The 22,744-nt window shown below is 42.7% G+C and overlaps 1 protein-coding gene across 1 annotated transcript in view; it reads left to right on the forward strand.

Moving 5' to 3' along the window:
• Positions 1 to 11,033: 11,033 nt before the first annotated feature.
• The window catches only part of NR6A1 (nuclear receptor subfamily 6 group A member 1), a 111,559-nt gene continuing 99,848 nt past the window's right edge, over positions 11,034 to 22,744 (forward strand). Inside the window, exons 1-4 of the mRNA XM_089659074.1 lie at positions 11,034 to 11,178; positions 13,295 to 13,364; positions 14,103 to 14,326; positions 20,925 to 21,155. Of these exons, the coding sequence (XP_089515200.1) occupies positions 11,034 to 11,178; positions 13,295 to 13,364; positions 14,103 to 14,326; positions 20,925 to 21,155 (670 nt within the window). The remainder of the gene's footprint in view (positions 11,179 to 13,294; positions 13,365 to 14,102; positions 14,327 to 20,924; positions 21,156 to 22,744) is intronic.

The raw sequence follows: 22,744 nt of genomic DNA on the forward strand, positions 1-22,744 counted from the left end.
TTTTTTGATTCTTCAAGAACGACCCCATTTAGAGCCTGGATTCTGGATGGCAAGTAGTGCTCAAATTGTCTCTTCAGAATTTCCCATAGGTGTTTGGGTTCAGATCAGGAGACATACTTGGCCACTGAATCACTTTCACCCTGTTCTTCAGAAATGCTTCAGTGGCCATAGATGTGTGTTTTAGATAATTGTCATGTTAGAGTGATGACTAAGGGCACGGAGTGATGGTAGCATCTTCTTTTTCAAAATAGAGCAGTACATCTGAGTTCATGATACCAGCAATGAAATGCAGCTCCCCAACACCAGCAGCACTCATGCAGTCCCACAGAAGAACACTGCCACCACCATGTTTCATTGTAGGCACCATGCATTTTTCTTTGTACTCCACATTTTTGACGCCATTCAGTTTTGAAGCCATCAGTTCCAAAAACATTTATCTTGGTCTCATCACTCCAGAGTAGAGTCCCAGTAGTCTTCTTCTTTTTCAGCATGGACCCTGGCAAATTCTAGGTTGGCTTTTTTCTGCATGGGATTTAGGAGAGGCTTCCTTCATGGAGAACACCCATGCATGCCATTCCTCTGCAGTGTATGCTGTATTGTGTCACGGTAAACAGTCACCACAGTTTGGCTTTCTACTTCTTTAGCTAACTGCAGTTAACTTGCACAGCGATTTTCTTCAACTCTTCTCATCAGAAGATGCTCCTGTCAAGGTGTTAACTTCCGTGGAACGCCTGGACGTCACTGTTAGATGATTGCAGTTCCAACTTTGTATCACTTTTGCTACAGTATTCTGACTGAAAAGTAAATCTTTGCTGATCTTCTTGTAGCTTTCACCTTTCTTGTGTAAAGAAATAATTTTCTTTCTCAGGCCTTGTGATATTTCTCTTCCACGTGGTGCCATTGCTGAGAGCATGGAATGGGAAGGGGTTTTCTTTAAGTAACGCCCTGTTTAATGAATAATTAGATTAATCTGTACATTATTATTTATTTATTTTTTTTAATTTAAATATTTATTAGTTTTTCATATTATTACAAAAATTCCATAAGAAGAGACACAAAACATATAAATAATCAATACATTTCTACTTTGCCCCCTTCTAATTACCTCTTTTCTTTCCCTCCCCTCCCTCCCCTCTGCAAGATCTTCAATCTCTCAAGACCCAATAACTTTAAATAATTTCCTAGTTTAAAATTTTCTATATTTCTCTTTCATTCCTGATTTTTCCCATCGTGAATAGTATATTTCCAACCTGTCTTCCTGCATATAGTATGATTTTTCCATTCTGCTAATCTGGTTTACCCTATTAATCCAATCCTCCTCCATCGGCACCTCTGTCTTCCGCCAAAACTTAGGTATCAACCCTTTTGCAGCACTTAAGTAGTACCATACGCCTGATTCTTTATATTTATTTACTGTTGTCTCAACATTATGTAGGAGACATATGGTTGGGTCTAACCCTATGTCATTTCCAGTTATTATTTCCATTAATTTAACTATTGTCTTCCAGAAAACCTGAATTTTTGGACATTGCCACCATATGTGGAACACCGTGCCCTCCTCCCCACATCCTCTCCAACACATTTTTGAATTCTCCCCACTCATCTTGTGCTCAGTGCTTGGTGTAATATGCCATCGTGTCAGACATTTATAGTTAATCTCAACGTCTCTCATACTAACACTCTCGTGTACCAATCTAAATATCTTATTCTGTTGATCCTCATCTATCACCACCTCCATATCTCTTTCCCAATTTGCCATAAAAACTAACTTTGTGTCCGTGTCTAACTCTGTGAGGATCCTATAAATTTTTGTAACACCGTGTTTCCCATCCCTACGTGTTTCTAATAGCCTTTCAAACAAATTCCACTCCTTTTTTAATCTCAAGGGTTTTGGGAGATTTCCAATGAAACATTTTAATTGGTGATATTTCCACTCATCTATTCTATTAAACATATCCCCCCCCCCCTCTCTTTTAATTCTTTAAATGTTCTCAATTCCCCCTCTACCAATACATCTCTCAATTGGATATCTTTTTTAAACCATCTCCCTGATATCTCATCCTTTCCTGGAGGAAAAAACTCCGTGTTTGCAAGTGGCATTAATATAGAGTTGAATTCCCATTTCATGTGTTTATGTAAATTATCCCATGTCCTTAAAACATTTAAAGTGAAAGTGCTTGTGTTTTCTTTAATTCTTCTATATTGTGCTGGGAGCCATATCATTTTACTCAAACTAATTCCACTCAGTTCGTTTTCTATTTTTACCCAACTTTTTCCCTTATGGTTAAATGTCCAGTCATATATTCTCGCTAAAATTACTGCTTTGTAATATCTCTTGACATCAGGTAGTCCCATTCCCCCTTTCTCTTTAGTCCTACTTAATGTTTCGTATGATATTCTTGGTTTTTTATTCCTCCATATATATCTTGTTAACATTCTTCTCATTATCTTAAAAAACGCCTCTGGGAGTTTAATTGGGACCATTTGAAATCTATAGAGTATTTTAGGTATAATTACCATTTTAACTAGGTTTATACGTCCTAACCATGATGGATTTCCTCCTTCTAATCTTTTTAATTCATCCTTAGTCTCGTTTATCAAAGAAATATAGTTTAATCTATACAGTTGTTTATATGAAGTAGCCAGTTTTATTCCTAGGTATTTTATATCTTTTTCTCTCCATATAAAGGGGAATTCTTTTTGTAACTTTTCTTTTTCGCTCTTTGGTATATTGATGTTCAGAATCTCTGTTTTGTTGGGTTAATTTTTAGATTTGATAGTTCACCATACTCCTTCAGGGTCTTCATTATACTTGGTAATGTTATTCGGGGGTTGCCTACATAAAACAATTGGTCGTCCGCAAAGGCCGCTACCTTATGTTCTATATTTTCTATCTGGATTCCCTTTACCGCTCCACTATTCCTTATTATTGACAACAAGGGTTCCAGTGTCAAAACGTACAACAGGGGGGACAATGGGCAGCCCTGTCTTGTTCCATTGGACATCCCAATGGATTCCGACCTCTCCCCATTTACCGTAATGATTGCGGTGGGCTCCCTATATAATTTACCTATCCACTCCCGCATTCTCTCTCCGATCCCCAGCACTTCCAAGTTGTCCATCATAAAGCCCCAGTCCACTCTATCAAACACCTTTTCGGCATCAATTGACAAGAGCACCACCGGGGCTTTTCCTTTTCTACTTTTCTACTTTTCTGAATAAGCATTAAAGTTCTCAACCCGTTGTCTCTACCCTCTCTCCCTGGGACAAAGCCCACCTGATCTCCATGGATCCATTCAGGCATTAGTTCTTTCAGCCTGTTTGCTAGAACCTTTGTGTACAACTTGGTATCAGTGTTCAATAATGAAATAGGTCTATAGCTAGAGCACTGAGAAGGATCTTTTCCCTCCTTATGAATGAGAACTACATGGGCCTGAAGGGATTCCCTCCTCCCCTCCATCTCACGTCCCAAGTCATTCATATACTTCTTCAGCTTCGGTAACAGTAATTCACTAAATTTTTTATAGTACTTAACTGTATAACCATCCGGGCCAGGGCTTTTCCCACCCCCTGTACTTCTTAATGCTGCTTCTATTTCTTCCTGGGAAATTTCCGCGTCCAAGGAATTCAATTGTGTTTCACTGAGCTTAGGTAATCCCGCATTTTTTAAATATATCATCCTTTTTTCGTTAATACCTTCTCTAATTTCTTTTGGTGCACCTTGATGACTAATGTTATATAACTTTCTATAATACTCCATGAATACTTTAATAATTTCTTTAGTTGAGTGGACCAACTCCCCCTTAGGACTTTTTATCTTTTCTATATAATTCCTGTTTTTCTTTTTATTCAGGGCTCTCATTAAGTATTTTCCTGGTCTATCTCCCCATCTATATCTTTCACTTAATACTTTGTTATATACTCTTCTCCTCTCCTCTTCCATCAGTCTCTCTAGCTCTTCTTTTTTATCCTTTAACTTCTGTCTTGTTTCTATTGTTATTTTCTTCTTATGTATCTGCTCCAAGTCCAGGATTTCCTTTAGGAGTCCACTAACCCTCTCTCTTCTTTCTTTTTTCTTCCTTGCTCCCATCGCAATCAAGATTCCTCTTATATATACCTTATGGCTTTCCCATACTTTAGCTGTCGATACTTCCTCTGTCTCATTCTCCTTGAAATATACTTTAATCTCTTCCCTGATCTTCTGCGCAATATCCTCATCCAAGAGAAGAGCCTCATTTAACCTCCATCCTAAGCCTCCTGTCCACCTTCTTCCCCATCCTATTTTCATTATGACAGGGGCATGATCCGAGAAAGTTCTTGTCTCTATTTCTATTTTAACCAACAGTTCAATGAGTTGATGATCTATCAAAAAGTAATCCAGTCTCGAGTATATCTCATGTGCATTAGAGAAGAAGGTATAGTCTCTGTCTTTCATATGCATTATTCTCCAGGAGTCCACCAGTTGGTACTCGTGGATCACCTTCTTCAAAGCTCTCAGAGACCTACCCCCCTCTCTCTGCACAAGGGAGGTTGCATCCTTTTGTGGGTCCATACAAAGATTTAAATCTCCTGCTATAATTAAACGCCCTTTTTTAAAATCAATCAATTTTTTCAGCAGACCCTTCAAAAAGATCTCCGGTTTTTTGTTGGGGCAATATATATTGGCTAGTGTACACTCAATTCCCTGTAGTTTACCTTTCAAAAATAGGGATCTCCCCTCCGGATCAGTCTTTCTCTCTTCCAGCTCAAATCTCATATTCTTTGCCAAGCCTATTGCCACCCCCTTTGCTCTTTTAATTGGAGAGTCAGCGTAATACCATGTTGGGTAATATTTAGATTTTAGTTTCACGTTTGACTCTATCTCAAAGTGTGTCTCCTGTAAAAATACCACTGACGTTGCCCTGTGATGTAACTCTTTAAACAACTTAAATCTTTTCCCAGGACAATTCAACCCATTCACATTATATGTTATAAACTGTATTTCTTCCATCCTTCATAAGTCTGTCTATCTTTCTTCTAAATTGTCTCTTCCTATTAGGCCCAGCTGTCTTGCAGAGTATTAGCCCCGTAACCCCTCCCCCCCTCCCTCCCACCCAACCCCTTTCCCCCACCCCCCCTCTCCTTTTTTCCCCCACCCCCCCTCTCCTTTTTTCCCCCTACCCATTTTTAGGCTTATAAACTGCCTACAAATCATTTGTGGAACTGTTTCCACGGTTGATTTAAAATATTGGGCGTAAGCTCCGCCCATGGACGGCTCACCTCTCCTCCGACCTCCCCAGCTCCCCTTTCTCTATCAACTGGGCTCTGCAATACCTTTACTTCCCCCCCTTAACCGGAGCTTCCAGAGGGACCTCCGCTTCTACAGGGGGGATACGAGGGGGGGTGAGGAGAAAAGAGAGAGAAGAAAAGCATATATTTTACTTAATTCTCCCTCCCCCCTCCCCCCAACCCCAAGGCCTACCTCCCCCTCCCCCCGACTCGCTGCGAGTCCTCCTTTCTTGCATTAACCGTATCTCCTTTTTCTTCTTCTTCCCACCCAGCTATCTCCATTCTTTGCAAGTCCAGTCTATCGCAAAAATCTCTCAGTTCGTCCGGGAATCTCAGATATGCTGTGACCCCATTTTTCCAGCCAATTAGAGATACTGAGGTACCCCATCTATATTGCACTTTCTGTTTTCTCATTTGCTCCAACAGGGGTTTCAGGGATCTCCTTCTCCATAGAGTCTCTGATGTTAAGTCCGCAAAAATTTGAATAGTCCAATCTCTATACTTAATTAATGATCTTCCCTTGATCTTCTTCCAAATCTCATTTTTGACCCCAAATTTCTGGAACTGGACAACGATATCTCTCAATCTTTCCCTCTCAGTCTCTTGTTTAAACTTTCCTATTCTGAACACTCCGTCCAGTTCAATCACATCTGTTTCAGGTCTATCTCTTATGGAGTTTAAGATTTTATTAACTAGTTCATATAATGTTTCCCCTTTTACAGACTCTGGAATTCCTCGCATCCTGAGATTACACCTTCTTTCTTTATTTTCTTGAATTTCCATCCTATAGAGCATTTTTTTCTGGGTTTTCTCCAAATGGGTTGTTTTTTTCCTTAGATTATCTATGGTTTGGGCCTGGGTTTTAACTTTCTCCTCTATTTCTTCCATTCTCGACAGCAAATGCCCTAAGTCGTTTCGAATAACTGTCATTTCATGTTTTATCTTTTTCTCCAAACTTTGAAACATTTCTGTCATCTCCTTCTTATTCGGTACTTGTAGTTCACCATCAAGCTCTTTTTTTCCCAAGCCATCCTCTATTTGTTGGCTTCTACTGCTGTTCATACCCAATGACAATCTAGGACTATTTCCAGATCTAGTGTCCATTTCCCCTTTAGCACTGTCGCCTTGGGGCCTTTCTGGGGTAGTATTACCGTATGATGTAAATTTCCTTAGCGTGCCTGATTGAGACCCTTTGAGCCCTGCTCCCTTAGGACCTTTATTCTTCATATCCTCTATATATCTTTTGTCTTCTATATGCTCTAGATGGGGGTGTACCTCTCCTTTATGGTTTGTGCTCCAGACAGGTTTGCAGATTTTCCTTGTATTTTGCTCTCCTGGGGCACCTGGGGCTTTTCTCTTCTAAACCCAGGGAATCCTCCTCTCTCCTCCTTGACCCCTTGATCCCCAATGTCACTCAGTAGTCCACTGCACAATAGACCCCCCACAGCTCTCACTCACCCTTCTCTTCCCAAGACGGTGGCTCCAAGCATGAGTGGAGGGCCTTCACATCAGCTCTGTCCTGGGGGGGATTCCTCTGGTCTTCCCACGCTATGCCTCGTTTTTCCTCTCTGGGCTTCGTCCCAGGGATGCAGGGTGGGTCTCCTAATACTCCCGGGTCTCCCCGGATTGAACAGTCTACTGGCCGGGGGCCGCAGGCAACAGCAAGCCAGGAGACACGGCCAGTAACAAGCCGGAGGTTGTAGGCAGCAATAGGCCGGGGGTTATGGGCAACAGGGAGCCGGTAACAGTAAGCCGGCGTCTCCCTGTCTCATCAGGCGGCCGGCCGGCTTCTCCCAGAGATCCTCCGCGGTTGCATACACGCCCCCGCTGCGTCACCTCGCCTCCCAGCCGTCCGGATCCCTCTCTCACGAGACGCCGGAGGAGCCGGCGCGTCACTGCAGCCTCCGTCCAGCTCCCATCTCCGTCTCTCCGGGCTCCATTCCAAGCTCTCCAGACTCCGGTGAGTCGTTCTCTAAGGGTCACTAGGGAGGTCGGGAAGCGGGACCTAGCCGAAAGCTAGTGCCGCTCGCTCCCCTCAGCCGCCATGTCCAGGCTCCACCCACCTTGAGATTAATCTGTACATTAATTCTTGTTCATTTGCATCTTGTTTTCTCAAATTTAGCTTTGCTCCTAAGAATTTCATTAGAGTGTTTTTATTTTAGCAACATGGTCTTGAATGAATTTGTTAGGAAAAAATATATTTTTTTGTGCAAATTAACAATCTTGTTTGCAATCAATGACCCGCATTTGTGGGAGTATTTGGTGGTATAGTGTCCCATAGGAAATGTTGATTCTGAAAGGAAAGGTTTTCTGACAAATGTGTGTGTGTGTGTGTGTGTACAGTTGCAAGAAAAAGTATGTGAACCCCTTGGGATTACGTGGAGTTTTGCATGAATTGGGCATAAAATGTGCTCTGAACGTCATCTAAGTCACAACAATAGAAGAACACAGTCTGCTGAACATAATACTACACAAACATTAGATGTTGCCATGGTTTAATTGCACATAACATGTAAACATTCACAGTGCAGGGAGGAAAACGTATATGAACCTTTGGACTTAATAACTGGTTGACCCTCCTTTTGGCAGCAATAACCTCAACCAAACGTTTCCTGTAGTTGCAGATCAGACCTGCACAACGATCTGGAGTAATTTTGGACCACTCCTCTTCACAAAACTGTTTCAGTGTAGCAATATTCTTGGGATGTCTGGTGTGAATCGCTCTCTTAAGGTCATGCCACAGCATTTCAATCGGGTTGAGGTCAGGACTCTGACTGGGCCACTCCTGAAGGCGTATTCTGTGCTGTTGCAGTCATTGTTTTGTTGAATTACTTGTATGCTTTGGGTCATTGTCCTTTTGCATCACCCATCCTCTGCGGAGCTTCAGTTGGCGGACAGATGGTCGTACGGTTTCCTGCAAAATGTCTTGATAAACTCTGGAATTCATTTTCCCATCAGTGACAACAATCCGTCCAGGCCCTGAGGCAGCAAAGCAGCCCCAAACCATGATGCTCCCTCTGCCATGTTTTACAGTGGGGATGAGGATTTGATGTTGGTGTGCTGTGCCTTTTTTTCTCCACACATAGTGTTGTGTGTTCTTCCCAAACAACTCAATCTTGGTTTCATCTGTCCACAGTATATTTGCCAGTAGTGCTGTGGAACATCCAGGTGCCCTTTTGCAAACTTCAAACGTGCTGCAATATTCTTTTTGGACAGCAATGGTTTCCTCCGTGGTGTCCTCCCATGTACTCCATTCTTGTTTAATGTTTTCCTTATTGTAGATGTGTCAACAAAAATGTTAGCATGTGCCAGAGATTTCTGTAGATCTTTAGCTGACACTCTGGGATTCTTCTTTACCTCATGCAGCATTCTGCGCTGTGCTCTTGCAGTCATTTTTACAGGACGACGAAGCCTAGGGAGAGTAGCAACAGTGCTAAACTTTATCCATTTGTAGACAGTCTGTCTTAGCGTGGACACATGAACATCAAGGCTTTTGGAGATATTTTTGTAACCCTTTCCAGCTTCATGCAAGTCAACAATTCTTGATCGTAGGTCTTCTGAGAGCTCTTTTCTGCGAGGCATGGTTCACATCAGACAGTGCTTCTTGAAACCAGTAAACTCAAAACAGGTGTGTGTTTTTTAAGGGCAGGACAGCTGTCAGCAACACATCCAATATCATCACACTGATTGGAGTCAAGGTTGGCTCACTCCTGGCTCCAATTAGCTCTGGGAGAAGTCATTAAGCTAGGGCCTCACATACTTTTTCCTCCCTGCACTGTGAATGTTTACATGTTATGTGCAATTAAACCATGGCAACATCTAATGTTTGTGTAGTATTATGTTCAGCAGGCTGTGTTCTTCTATTGTTGTGACTTAGATGACGTTCAGAGCACATTTTATGCCCAATTCATGCAAAACTCCACGTAATCCCAAGGGGTTCACATACTTTTTTCCTGGACCTCCCCACGTCAGCCTACCACGGGTTAGCTTCGCCCTCTCTGACCCCTCCAGGACAACCTTTTTCCTAGTCTATAAGAGCGGCTGTCTCCCCTCACTCAGCGTTCTTTTTTTCATCCTCGCTCCGGACACCTTAAAAAATCTCTCTCCTATGGCCTTCCCAGGTTCAGCCTCTTCTGGGTAAAAAGACTCCACATTTAGGCTGCAAACTTTACTGTGCAGTAGGTTCTCTTGGTGCGAGGATTTTTATGTATGTTTTTAAAAATTTTGGAAGGCAGAGTGACTTACCTGTGTGTAGATTGGCTGGCTTGTAATTCCATATCTCAGTACGTGGGTCCATATCTCAGCAGGTCTGTGGGCTGGCTGACACTTGTAGTCCATATCTCAACAGGTCTGTGGGCTGGCTGACACTTGTAGTCCATATCTCAGCAGGTCTGTGGGCTGGTTGACACTTAGCCAGCCCACAGACCTGCTGAGATATGGACGACACTTGTAGTTATTATCCCAGTAGGTCCGTAGGCTGGCTGACGCTTGTCCATATCACAGCAGATCTGTGGGCTGGCTGACACTTGTAGTCCATATATCAGCAGGTATGTGGGCTGGCTTGCATCTGGAGCTGGTAATCCCCACATTCATGGTGGCTGTGTTTGTTCCGGCTACAGAGCAGGCTAGGTGGTGCACGTGCTAAGACGGCGGGCGCTGAACTTCCCGGGTTGCCATGGAGCTGCCGGGAGCTCTGTGACACAGGAAGCGACTGCTTTATCTAGAGGCTGTCTCTCTCTCTCTCTCTCTCTCTCTCTCTCATGTTGCAGCTCTGTGGCTACTGCAGAGGCTGCTGTGTCTCTATAAGCTCCACCTGTTTACCTTATCACTCTATTGCTCCAGCCTGGGTCTTTCTGTTGCTCTGCTCCCTCTAGGTCGCTTCAGCTGTTTGGCTGTTTACCTTAGATCCATGCACGTGTATTATGACTCTGAGATGTGGGTTAGGTTATATCCCCCCTTAGGCTGTTGCTAAAAGCTGCAGCTTCAAGCACTGAAGATCAAATTGAGAGGTATTTTTTTCTTTTTATTCTTTCTTTGTTTTATTTATTTTTTGCTACTTTTTAAAAGAGTGCTATCTGCATACATTTTTGGCAGAATGAAGTCTCCAGCGCGGAATAAAGCGTCCGCCAAGAGCTTGGTCTTAAGCAATCCTGTCGTCCTGGACAAGTTTTTTCACCAGAACAGTCCAGGGTGGATTAAACATCCACCAAGTGGTCGTTCTAGGATGCCATCACCAGTGGCCCATTGCAGTTGTACGGAGATGGGATGTGGAAAATCTAGTCACCGAAACACTTTCAAGAAGAGTAAATCCTCTGGCCAGCACAGGAAATGGTCTCTTCCTCTACCTCTTCCAGAGCTTTTTCTCCAACCCACCCTGAAGTGGTGGCTTGTTTGGGGCTGTTCAGCTGAGGTGTTGCCAGGCGAATTAGTGGGCAAATTGGTGTCCTATCCTATCTTAGGTAGGGGGCACATAACAAGGCTGCACACGCACAGCAAGTAAAATTGTACATTAGAGACGCAGCAAAAAGAGTTCTCCACCCAAAAGACAACAAAAAATAAATATGTATGTCGAAGGGATGGCAAATTATGGAATGTAGTTCCCAAAGTAGCCACCTCTTTACAGAGACTGGCCAGACACATAATGCTTTCACTTGAAAGTTCGGTGTCTTTTATGGATACAATGGACTGCAATATTGATAGATCTGAAGAGGATGTACAGTGTGACAGGACCATCCCCTATGGCCCTAAAACTTTGGGTGGCAGAAATGGAGTCCTGTAGTTCGGGAGAAGTGCAATTCTTCAAGATAGCTGTGGACTTAATTGCTGAAGCGGCAGTGGATCTAGTTGGAGTGACAGCAAAGTTAATGGCTCACACAGTAACACCAGAAGAGCCTTATGGCCAAAGCATTGGTCTGCTGACAGTGCCTCTAACCACAGCCTTGGCTTGATTCTGTTTGATGGGAAGCTCCATTTTGTCAAGACCTTTAAAGCTGCCAGTCAGCAGGCATCCAGTGGGAAGCCAGGCCTTAACCTGCAGGAGAACAGATGGCAGCGTCAGTCCTTTCGCTCTTTCAGAAGAGTTAAGAATCGTTTCAAAGAAGCCAGTGCATACAGGCCTGGGGGGCCTTTTTTCAGACATTGGAAGAATGTACGTGAAGCATTTCCCAAAGGAGTCAGGTCCAAATTAAGCCAGCCAGTTAGGTCTTCCGACAAGGCCTTAGGAAGGAGTCTTCACCCAGCCCTCTCAAGTGGGAGCAAAATCTGGCCTATACAGGGAGGTCTGGGTGGAAGAAGTGGAGGATGCTTGAATTCTGGATATCATCCGAAGTGGATATCTGCTAGAATTTGCAAAAAGGCCCCTCAGTATTACTTCGGGGGAATTCGGGTACCAATGTGTCCAGATAAACTGAATTGTTTTCATGCATAAAGGAATTAAAAGCTTAAGCTATTTTTCCTGTACCGAGACAAGAATGAGGCCAAGACCAGTGTTCCTCAGTGGATTTGGCAGGCACCTATCTGCATGCCCCCATAGTTCTGGCTCATTATCGCTTTCTCAGTTTTGCGTACAAGGGGCACTTTTGCAGTTCGTTCCTTGCCATTCGGCCTTTGCACTGCTCCCAGAACCTTCACAAGGCTGCTGTCAGCCATCATAGCTGTTCTGAGATGACATCCTTCTCTTGGCCCTGTTAAGGAGTCTTCTGATAGATCACGTGTCTCTAACCTGTAACATGCTCAAATGTTTTGGGTGGATAACACTGTTCAACAGGTAAAAAGTTTTGGGCATAAAATTAGCTAATCTTACATAATTTTGGGGTGCTGAAAACGAAAATGACCCTAAAAAATGTTGATTGGCTCTAGTTTCCATGATATATTCACCCATCTAATGACGTAAGCCATTCAAAATTATGATGCAACTTCAGCTGCATATTGCGCAATTGATACTGGTGACCAATAGAAAATTGCATGTATACTGAGATGATGCAATATTAGCCTTTAATTGCATCACTTCACTGCATAAAAGCTGCAGTATCTGTAGCTGATTGTAGTTCGACAGCGTCTTTACATTTCGTTTTATGCTTATATAGGCTACTCAGTAATGCCTCGAACTTGTGTGAATAAAGCAGATAATTTCTGCTATATCTGCGGTGAAATAACTTTTATCTCACAAAAAAGGAGGATAACAGGAATGATTAAGAAAGCCTACAACTTGTATTTTGGCTGCAAGATAGGAGACCAGGACAAGAGCTGGGCACCACATGTATGCTGCAATTCTTGTGGGACGGCACTGGAGCAATGGTTGAATGGAAAAAAGGCATCTATGCCTTTCGCTGTGCCAATGATTTGGAGAGAGCCAACAGATCATGTTAGTAATTGTTACTTTTGTATGGTGCCTCCAATTGTAAAAGGGCTAAATAAGAAGAAAAAGTTATCTGTGCACTATCCAAATATTCCATCGGCAATACGTCCAGTTCCTCATGGAGAGGGGCTACCAATTCCTAAAGCACCAGAATCCTTCGTGGTTGAGTCAAGTGAGGAAGAACCTGAAGCGTGTAGTCACGTGCAGTTGTAAGAGATAGCCCTTTCTTCGAATACAAGAGAAAAGCCAAGAGAAGCAAAACCGACACAAACTGAAGACAAAACTAGTGAGAATCCTAAGTATTAAAATGATTCAACTTAGCTTATGGCTATAATTTTTCTTGGTAATCCTATGCAATATATTATTCCATTTAGGCTTTATGTAGTCAATATCACTTGCTTTATATTTGTGGAAAGACATCTATCTATATAATTATTGTGCATTATGTAGTCATTACTCCTATAGTAGAAAACTTTCCGTTTACAGAAAAACTAGAGCCAATTGACAAATTTCATTGTTATATTTGAACTCAGAATGTGAAATTCATTAAGAAATGGATCCTTTTGTTTCCAAAACTGGCAAAAAATAAAAATTTGTTGAACAGTGTAATGAACCATCAAAAGAGTCAACTTCAATCAACACAGTTGCTGCTATATCTTTCTCCCCCAGAAGAAAGTTCAAAAGATCCAGACTCGGACGAGGGAAGTAATGATCAGGCCTTGCTTATCGAGTGCATGCAGTACGTGGGCCTTCTGTTGCCCACCATCCCAGTTGTTACTTGGGTCAGATGCTGAAAAAGGAAGTTTCAGTTCTGTGCCCTTTACCAGTGGGATCATCATGTTTTGAATCAGAATATCCTCAAACCAGGTCTGATAGCCCGTTTATTAACCTGGTGGATGGTTTTGCGCAATCTGAAGGGCAGTGTCCCTCTCGAGCCTGCAGAACCAGGCTGGTGGGTTGGGGGAGACCACAGCTTTGGTCACCAGGTTCAAGGTCATTAGAAGAGGTGGACTATGTAGAGTTCCTATCTGCCTAGAGTTAGTAGCTTCCTGATTCACTTTGCTAGCGTACCAGTATCTATTATGCGGAAAAGTGCTTTAAAAAAATCGGACTACAGTGGCTTATTTGTCCTGTCAAGTGGGCACCAGAAGCTTGTCTCTCCTGAGAGTAACCTGTCAAATCTTCCTTTGAGTAGAAGGGAATTTACCCTTTCTTCATACCTCCCAGGAACGGAGAACATTAAGGCTGGCCAGAGTTAGAGTTTTGTAGATCATGACGAATGGGGCTTTGATTCAAAATTGTTGCAGATAAAGCCTGGGCAACACCAGACGTGAATCTGATGGTGTCAGCAAGGAACTTCCAGCTCCCCTCTACTTCTCCTAATTCGGGACCCACAAACCTTGGGCCAAGATGTTCTTTCCAAGTCGTGGAGCTTTCACCTAGTACACATCTTTCCTCCAATCCCTCTAATTCTAAGGGTTCTCCTGAATACAACGCAAAGTGGGGGCAATCATATCCCTGCTCGTTTGGCCGAGCCAGCCTTGGTTTCCCCTTGTATAGAGGATAAGGCTAGAACAACCAATTCCAGTCTGTTTGGATCTCCTAGTTCAGAACAAGGTGTTCCATCTGAACCCCATGAGTCGGAAATTAAAGGCTTGGAATTTGAGATGTGGTCTCTAAGTCATCTGGAGCTGTCAAAGGGTATAGTTGACACCTTGTTGCAAGCTAGGAAAAAGTCGACTGCTTCGTCCTTCCATCGGGTATGGAAAGCCTTTCTTTTGGGGCTCTTTCTGGTAAAAATTGGAATGCTTCAACTCCCTCGGTTAAATTCCTGCAAAACAGTTTAAAAGTGGTCTGGCTTATAATTGGTTTCAGATTCAAGTTTCAGTCCTCTCGGCCATGTGCACTAATAAGGCTGCAGTGATGGGCACTGATAGGCGGCGCTGATGAGGAGGCACTGGTAGGCATCACTGGTGGGCTTTTACAGACATCCCTGATGGCCACTAAAAGGCAGTACTCATATATGGCACTGATGGGCAGCACTGACTGGCACTGTTAGGTGGCACTGACCAGAACTGTTAGGTGGCACTGACTGGCAGCATTGATAGGCGGCACTGATAGTTGGCACTGAAAGGCAGCTCAGATGGGCACTGATGTGGCATTGATGTGCACTGATAGGCACTGATATGTGGCATTGATGTGCATTGATGGGCACTGACAGATGGTATTGATGGGCACTGATGGGGCTACACTGATCATCAGTGCCCTGATGATCAGTGTAGATGTCCCCTCTGAGGAATGCTGATTACCGGCTCTCCTCTCGAGCTGTCAGCGTGACAGCTGGTGAGGAGAGAAATGCTGATAACCGGCATTTCCTTTATATGCGATCAGCTGTGATTGGACACAGCTGATCACATGACAGAGCCGAAGTCATTGGCTCTTTCCGATCGGTGATCCGCCGTGTCCCAGGGACACAGCACATCACCAATCGCCGTGCTGCGCCCCCCCCACAGGGGGCGCGCACACGCGGTTAGAGTGGGAGGATGTCATATGATGTCCTCCCAGAACAAGAGAACCACCACGCTCCCGTCATTTTCTTATATGGCGGGCGGGAGGCAGTTAAGGACTGGGAAGTTTTATTGGATTTGAATGTCCTGTAAAATAAAAGTATGTGAATATTTCTTTTTTAAATCATACTTACCTAAGTGGATCCACCATCAGCTTGGCTCTAAGGGTGAGATCAGGCACTTCTGATTGCTCAGTTCCACCTGCCACTCTGAGCAGAGAGCCGTGACTGTCGGTCTCTGGCTCTCTGCTCTGACCCCCCCCACCAGGCACTCACTGGAGAGCTGGGCTGTGGAGCAAGCAGGTAGGAGTGGCTGACAGTTTGCTGAGAGGCTGAGCCATGTCCTGGTCCAGGCTCCTGGGTGGATCCTAACCATATGGCCACGATCTTTCCCCAGCCTGGAGTGGCTGAGTGACGTCCGCAGACTTTAGCCAGCTGTCAGCTGAAAACATGTCACAAGAGTGCAGAACGAACTGCACTCCTGTGATCCACAGGAGTACAGCCAAAGGAGCTGTGGGTATACATCTCCTTTAAATCAGCTTTTTTACACACATGTACCCACATCCTTCTATACACCTAATGTGGGTCAAATGCAGGTTAGAAGAAGTCAAATGTACCTATCGGTGAATTCTGAATGATTTCAGAAGTGTCTCAGACATTGAACTGATGCCATAGACACAAACCCAAAGCTCATTGACACAGATCCTTTTAATGCATAAAATTACACAGTGAAGAATTAATGAACAGTAGTAAAGGGTCTACATTGAATATGATGTGCCCCCACCTCTATGTTCCTCCACTTCCGAACAATACCCACTTCTACTTGTCTCCAATCACCACCTCCACTCCACCAGCAGCTTGGGCAGCTTCAGAGTTCTTCACTGAGTGACCTGTACAGCGATTTATTCATAAGACCCAATACAAAAACCATCTACTTGCAAGTCTGAAGGGAGATGACTTCTCCATTATGTCCAATTAGGAAAACCGCAGCACAGTGGCAAAATGGTTAGCAGTTCCACCTGGTAGCACTAGGGTCGTTGGTTCGAATCCCAACCACGGCACCATTTGCCTGGAGATACATGTTTTACCCTGTGAGGATTTTTTCCCGGGTACTCTAGATTCCTCCCAAACTCTGATTGCTTCCTAGGGGGGAGGGGGGGGGGGGGTCAGGAAGGAATTGTGTGTATGGAGGTTTTTCTTTGTGTGTGTGTGTGTTTTTTGTTTTTTTTTAATTTATTTTTTTTATTGGTTGAACTAGATGGACTGTTGGATTAGATGGGTGTTCGGCTGGAATTTCAAATGTACATTCAATGCCCTTTTAACATAAGGTTGAGGCCTTTGTGCATGTGCAACAGCGTGCGGTTTAGTGTATTTTATATTCTGCAATTCACTTATTTTTTGCGCGTTATGCAAAGTGAGAGAGAAGCATGGGTGTTCATGGTGCAGATGTGTTAAAATCTACAAAGTTGCATGTCACATGTATTTTTGTGCATTTATCATACATAACAATAGACCTGTTTTACACTCATAAACACAAAATTGGTGTGTTCCATATTTCAAAAAGTGCACCGCAAAAATGTAAATGGGTCTTTAATGAATCCATGCAATTCCTATTAACTCTTTTTCTGCCAGAGAAAAGCCTCTTTTCTGTTTAGCAACAGAGGACTTAACATTCTCAGAAGCTGGCTGTTATTGTTCATCAGAGAGAACAGAAAATGTAAATTGTATGTCCGCAAGCTAGAGGAGCTGTCATGTAAGATTTGGTATCGTCTGATTGTAACTTTCCCACTGCGACAGAATTGGGCTGCCGACTCTCTGAGCACAATCCTACTTGGCATGCCGTCATTTTCAGGAATGGAGATGTCAGATGGAGAAATGAAACTGCCAGCATGATGACTGGAGCATTCTACTTCGTTAACCTAGATGTATCCTCATTATCTTGGATCTGCGTTTAATCTCAAATCATGCTTCATATTGCAAGTCAGTTAAAATAACTCTACCTAATGTATCTCTGTGCAGTATTGCACAGCAGGATTTATCTGGATAAATCCTTCTTTTGTTGGGAATAAACTGGGAGATAGGAGATATTTTAAACTTGTTAAAACAGCATGTCATTCAAAGTTAAACTATCAGTGACAGAAATGGTTGGTAATTCTATTAATTTGGACTAATCATGCATTTTTTTTCTTTTGTTATTATCAATGATAAAATATATCATTTGATAAATGGTCAAAAAAATACACTTGTTCTAGGCCAACCTAGAGATACTCAATGCTGACCGACCAATGGGCCTGATCCTGTTCCCTATATTAAATTATGAGTATAAGCCAGTTAATGGGAACAAAATAGAGCATCTGAAACATTTAATTTGACAACTGGCCTCTCATCTTGTTGGGAAATCTGTGAGCAGCCCATCCACTCCTAAAATAGTGAAGTCTGTGTGCTCACTTAATCAACAGAGCAAGTTGCATGGTGGGTCCTGGTATAAGGAGATGGTCATCCCTGCTGGGTTGTCTTGGGTTGACAGTCTAAAGCCAGCCTAAGAACTTATGTATACTGGTGTGCACCACTTGCTCTTGTTACATTTACTATATTGGTCTTAGGCACTTGCTCAAGGGAGAAATTAGAGTAATGACTCCAGCACCAGTGCCAACTGATCATCGGCCCACTTTCAGTTGAGCTCAGCACAATGCTAACACATTATGTGGGACTTAGGTGAGATGGGACATGCTTGTTGCCTTAGGCATCATTACATGTTCAGTGGGCGTTAGCAGTACACATTGGGCACTTCCTTTTGTCCCTGGTCAGGTATGGTATTTCTCCATTGATCTACAGTATCCGTTCTCAACCAGGGTTCCTCCAGAAATCATTAGGGTTTCCTTGAATAATGAGCAATTTCTGCCTTTCAGATATATAACCACTGCCATAAGAGATTGTTTTAGCTATCTGTCAGGGCAGCATTCATCTCATAGACCGCCAATGTAAATCCGGCCATACATGGTTTAAATTTTGGCCAGTTCAGCAGGGACCAGTCAAATTTTGATCCATGTATGGGAACAATGGTTGCACAGAAGTTGATCTTATCAATAAGCTTCTGTACAGGCAGCCTGTCAGGTAAGTGACACTCAATCAGCACTGCAGGCTATAGCCTGCAGCATTATTTAGTATATTGTCACAGCGGGGAAGTCTTTCCTCTGTCAGAACACAATGGAGTTGATTTACTAAAGGCAGATAGTCTGTGCAGCTGACCTCATTGATTAAGCTCTGGAGCAACTGCACTTGCAGTGCAGAGTATATTTGCCCTTAGTAAATCAAAACCCTGCTTGAATGAAAAAAAGAAAAGAAAAAAGCTGAATACTTTACGGGCTGCTTAAGGAGCATTCTTCTCAAAAACCACCAATGTAAGGAGGAGTCTTCCCACTGGCCACCACGCTAATGTACTGTGAGCTGTAGATACAAACATTTTTGGCAGGGGTCTCCTGAGACCTAAACTTTACTTCAAGGCTTCCTCCAAGTAAAAAAGATTGAGAAAAGCTGCTCTAGAGCAAGCCCAGAGACCTTTTATAATATTGTGTGTGTCAATCTGACACCAGCTATAGAAATTGGTTGGAAGCAGGGGCGGACTGACAACTCATGGGGCCCCTGGGCAATAGGGGATCATGGGGCCCCTGTGTCCTTGCCCAAACTCAAAAAAGCCTATGAAAAAGGTACCAGGGGCATCTCATGGGGCCCCCTACTGACCCCGGGCCCTCGGGCAGTGCCCAAGTTTCCAAATGGTCAGTCTGCCCCTGGTTGGAAGTGCAGAAAATGAACACCTGTCAAATTTCCATATAGATCAACTGATCTACGAACTGAAACGTTCAGATAAAATGTAAATTGTTTGGGAATTACCCTCATCTAAACTTAAAACCTGATTAAACTCCCCCTTAGCACCTTACAAGGTTTTACTATAAGCCAATCTCACCATAGGCCCATTGAGATTTTTTCCCATTACCTGAATTAGCTTTACTATACATATCCAACATTATAAGTTTTTGCCACAGTTAACATAAATAACTGTGGATTACACCACTACTCTTTTTCTTTCATTAATGTTACTTTGCTGATTTAATCTGTCTGATGATCTCATAACTGATTGACTTTATACTGCCTATATGGTACATACAAAAGAATTTCCAAGGCATTAGATATACCATGGAACACAGAGAAGACAGTCATCAAGTGAAGAAATTATGGCACAACAGTGACATTACCTAGAACTGGACATACCTCCAAAATTGATAAAAAGACAAGAAGAAAATTGGTCTGGGAGGCTGCCAAGAGGCCTACAGCAACATTAAAGGAGCTGCAGGAATATCTGGCAAGTACTGGCTGTGTGGTACGTGACAGCAATCTTCCGTATTCTCCGTATGTCTGCGCAATGGGGAAGAGTGGCAAATCGGAAGCCTTTTTTTACGAAGAAAAACATCCAAGCCCGGCTAAATTTTCAAAAACGCATCTAAAGTCTCCCAAAATAATTTGGGAAAATGTGTTATTGTCTGATAAAACCAAGGTTGAACTTTCTGACCATAATTCCAAAAGATATGTTTGGCGCAAAAACAACACTGCACATCACCAAAAGAAAACCATACCCACAGTGAAGCATGGTGGTGGCAGCATCATGCTTTGGGGCTGTTTTTCTTCAGCTGGAGCTGGGTCCTTAGTCAAGGTAGAGGGAATGATGAAGAATTCCAAATACCAGTCAATATTGGCACAAAACCTGCAGGCTTCTGCTAGAAAGCTGAACATGAAGAACTTCATCTTTCAGCATAACAACAACCCAAAGCATATATCCAAGTCACCAAAGGAATCGCTTCACCAGAAGAAGATTAACGTTTTGGAATGGCCCAGCCAGAGCCCAGAGCTGAATCCGATTGAAAATCTGTGGCGTGATCTGAAGAGGGCTGTGCACAGGAGATGCCTTTGCAATCTGACAGATTTGGAGTGTTTTTGCAAGGAAGAGTGGGCAAATATTGCCAAGTCAAGAATTGCCATGCTGATAGACTCATGCCCAAAAAGATTGAGTGCTGTAATAAAATGAAAAGGTCCTTCAACAAAGTATTAGTTTAAGTTTAAGGGTGTACACACGTATGCAACCATATTATTTTAGGTTTTTTTTATTTTTACTTCCCTCCACCTAAAAGATTTCAGTTTGTTGTACAGTTTACAGGTTTAAAGGTGTTCTGAAATGATTTATCTTTGTCTCATTTTTTTACATCACAGAAACTTGACATTTTAACAGGGGTGTGTAGACTTTTTATATCCACTGTATACTATATATGTGCAGTAAATGCTTTGGTGATTTTTTTTCCATCAAAGAGAAAGATTAGCTAGCAAAGCAAAGATTTTATTTGCAATATGATGGAAATTTCCTTGGGCAATGATTACTTTCTTATTTCGGTATCTCTTGTTGTTATTGCATCTGCTTGGCCGAGCTATTGCATGCGATGTTCCAACTAAGTGTATTGCTAACTTTTATTGGGCATTGTAAGGTCACACTAAAATTTGATGGATTGATCTAATTCTGTATAGCTTCCTGCCTGCAAATTTGGATGAAATAAAGCTGAACAACTAGCACGTTGGGAGTAATCTGTTAACGATTCCCAGTGTCTGTTTTGTAGTTTTGGAAAAATGTCTGATTTAATTTGACAGTAAGTTACATACTAATACCCAGCTGTTCTTTCTCCTCCATAGATGACCGCGTTGACCAAAGGGCGTGCCTTATCTGTGGGGATCGTGCCACAGGACTGCATTATGGCATCATCTCCTGTGAGGGCTGCAAAGGATTCTTTAAGCGCAGCATCTGCAATAAGAGAGTATACCGATGCAGCCGCGATAAGAATTGTGTCATGTCGCGAAAGCAGAGGAACCGTTGCCAGTACTGTCGCCTCCTTAAGTGCCTTCAGATGGGAATGAATAGAAAAGGTAATCTCTTAAAACATCACAAACATGTATGGGTTTTTTTAATGAAATTTTGCAAAAAGCACTGGTGTAACCCATCACTATCACAATCAAAATTCAACTATAATCCTAAAAGAATCGGCATACTAAAGGATGCTGAATTCTGATTTGTAAGTATGAGGTACAGCAAGGGTCAGAGCCTTGAGAGGTGGAGTAGAGGGGGAAGCATTTAGTGAAACTGATGGGCTATATTTTCCCTACTGCAGCAGCTGAATGCTGGCAATGCCTGCTTCTCATTCTTTCCCTCCCGCCGACAATAGGAGAATTACAGCCCATCAGTCTCACTAAATGCTGCCCCCCCTTGTGCCGCTTTCCCCCCATAGCACTGTCAGGTCCCCTCCTCACTTCTCCTGCCGACTGCAGGAGTCAGGATGGAGAGTGGGGAAGGGGCCAGTAAATGTGTCAATTTACCAATCCCTTCCTTTTCTGAATGAATACAGTGAGTGGATCAGTACCAATTACTCACTGTGTTCATTCATAACTGAAGCATAGTAGGATCAGTACTGATCACTCATTGTGTCCATTCATAACTGAAGCATAGTAAACTGTGTTTACTATGCTTCAATTTGTGAATGAACAGGAAGCACATTGAACTTCCCGTTCATTCACTATTTGGTGCAGCTGAGGCTGCAGGGAAAGGGACTGTAGAATATGTCCTCAGTCCCATTCTCTGTCTCAAGCATGAGACATCATGGGTTTGTTTAGATGTTTCACCAAAGCTTCTCAAGGGGGCTTCTAAAAAATAATATTGTAAAATATAATTTAAATTGTAAAAAAAATAAAAATAAAATACAAATAAAAAACTGACACCTTCCACTGTCCTATTGACACTGTCCACTGCCCTGCTGACACCGTCCACTGCCCTACTGATGCTGTCCACACACATCCACTGCCCAGTAAGGGCTGCTCTGAATTTCTGAATATATCAAAAGATTTTTTTTTTGCATTGATTGAAAATATTTACCAAAATGTTTTTAACAGTATAGTTAACAGACAACAAAGGAAAAGGTTAGGTTTTGCATACACTTTTGGAAAGATTGTGCCGCAAAGGAAAATTGGTATGTGGATGATTATTAGATGACTGTGTGAATAACTACAATAGAACATCAGTTCATGGGTTAGCATAAATAAAACCTTAGCCGGTTCCCTCCTCTGAACATAATAATACCCACCTGTAAGCTTATTAAAATGATTTTCAGTCTAGAGGCTGAACCAATTTTCAGATTGGCAACATTTCATTGGTGTTAGGTGTATGTTTTACAGCTTGAAGCAATTTTCATCATATTGGTTCACTTCCACTGGAGCATGATGTAACCAATCCATTAACTTGGTTTGTGAGAGATTACTGTGGCATTGCACTGAAATATTACTGTTCTTGGGACATCCCAATTTTGGGATTTTCTTTTATTTTCACTTTCAGCCATAACGGTACACAGGACAAATAGAGAGAGTGAATCTCCTTAATGAGGGCACAGGCAACAAGTAAAAAAAACCTGACAGGGGTTTTAAATCCTTTCCAGTAGTAAAAAACGATAAAACAGGTGCTCAACCCT

The sequence above is a fragment of the Staurois parvus genome, unplaced genomic scaffold, assembly GCF_062004578.1.
Source record: "Staurois parvus isolate SC_StPar_1 unplaced genomic scaffold, SC_StPar_1.0 ptg000002l, whole genome shotgun sequence".
NCBI lineage: Eukaryota > Metazoa > Chordata > Amphibia > Anura > Ranidae > Staurois > Staurois parvus.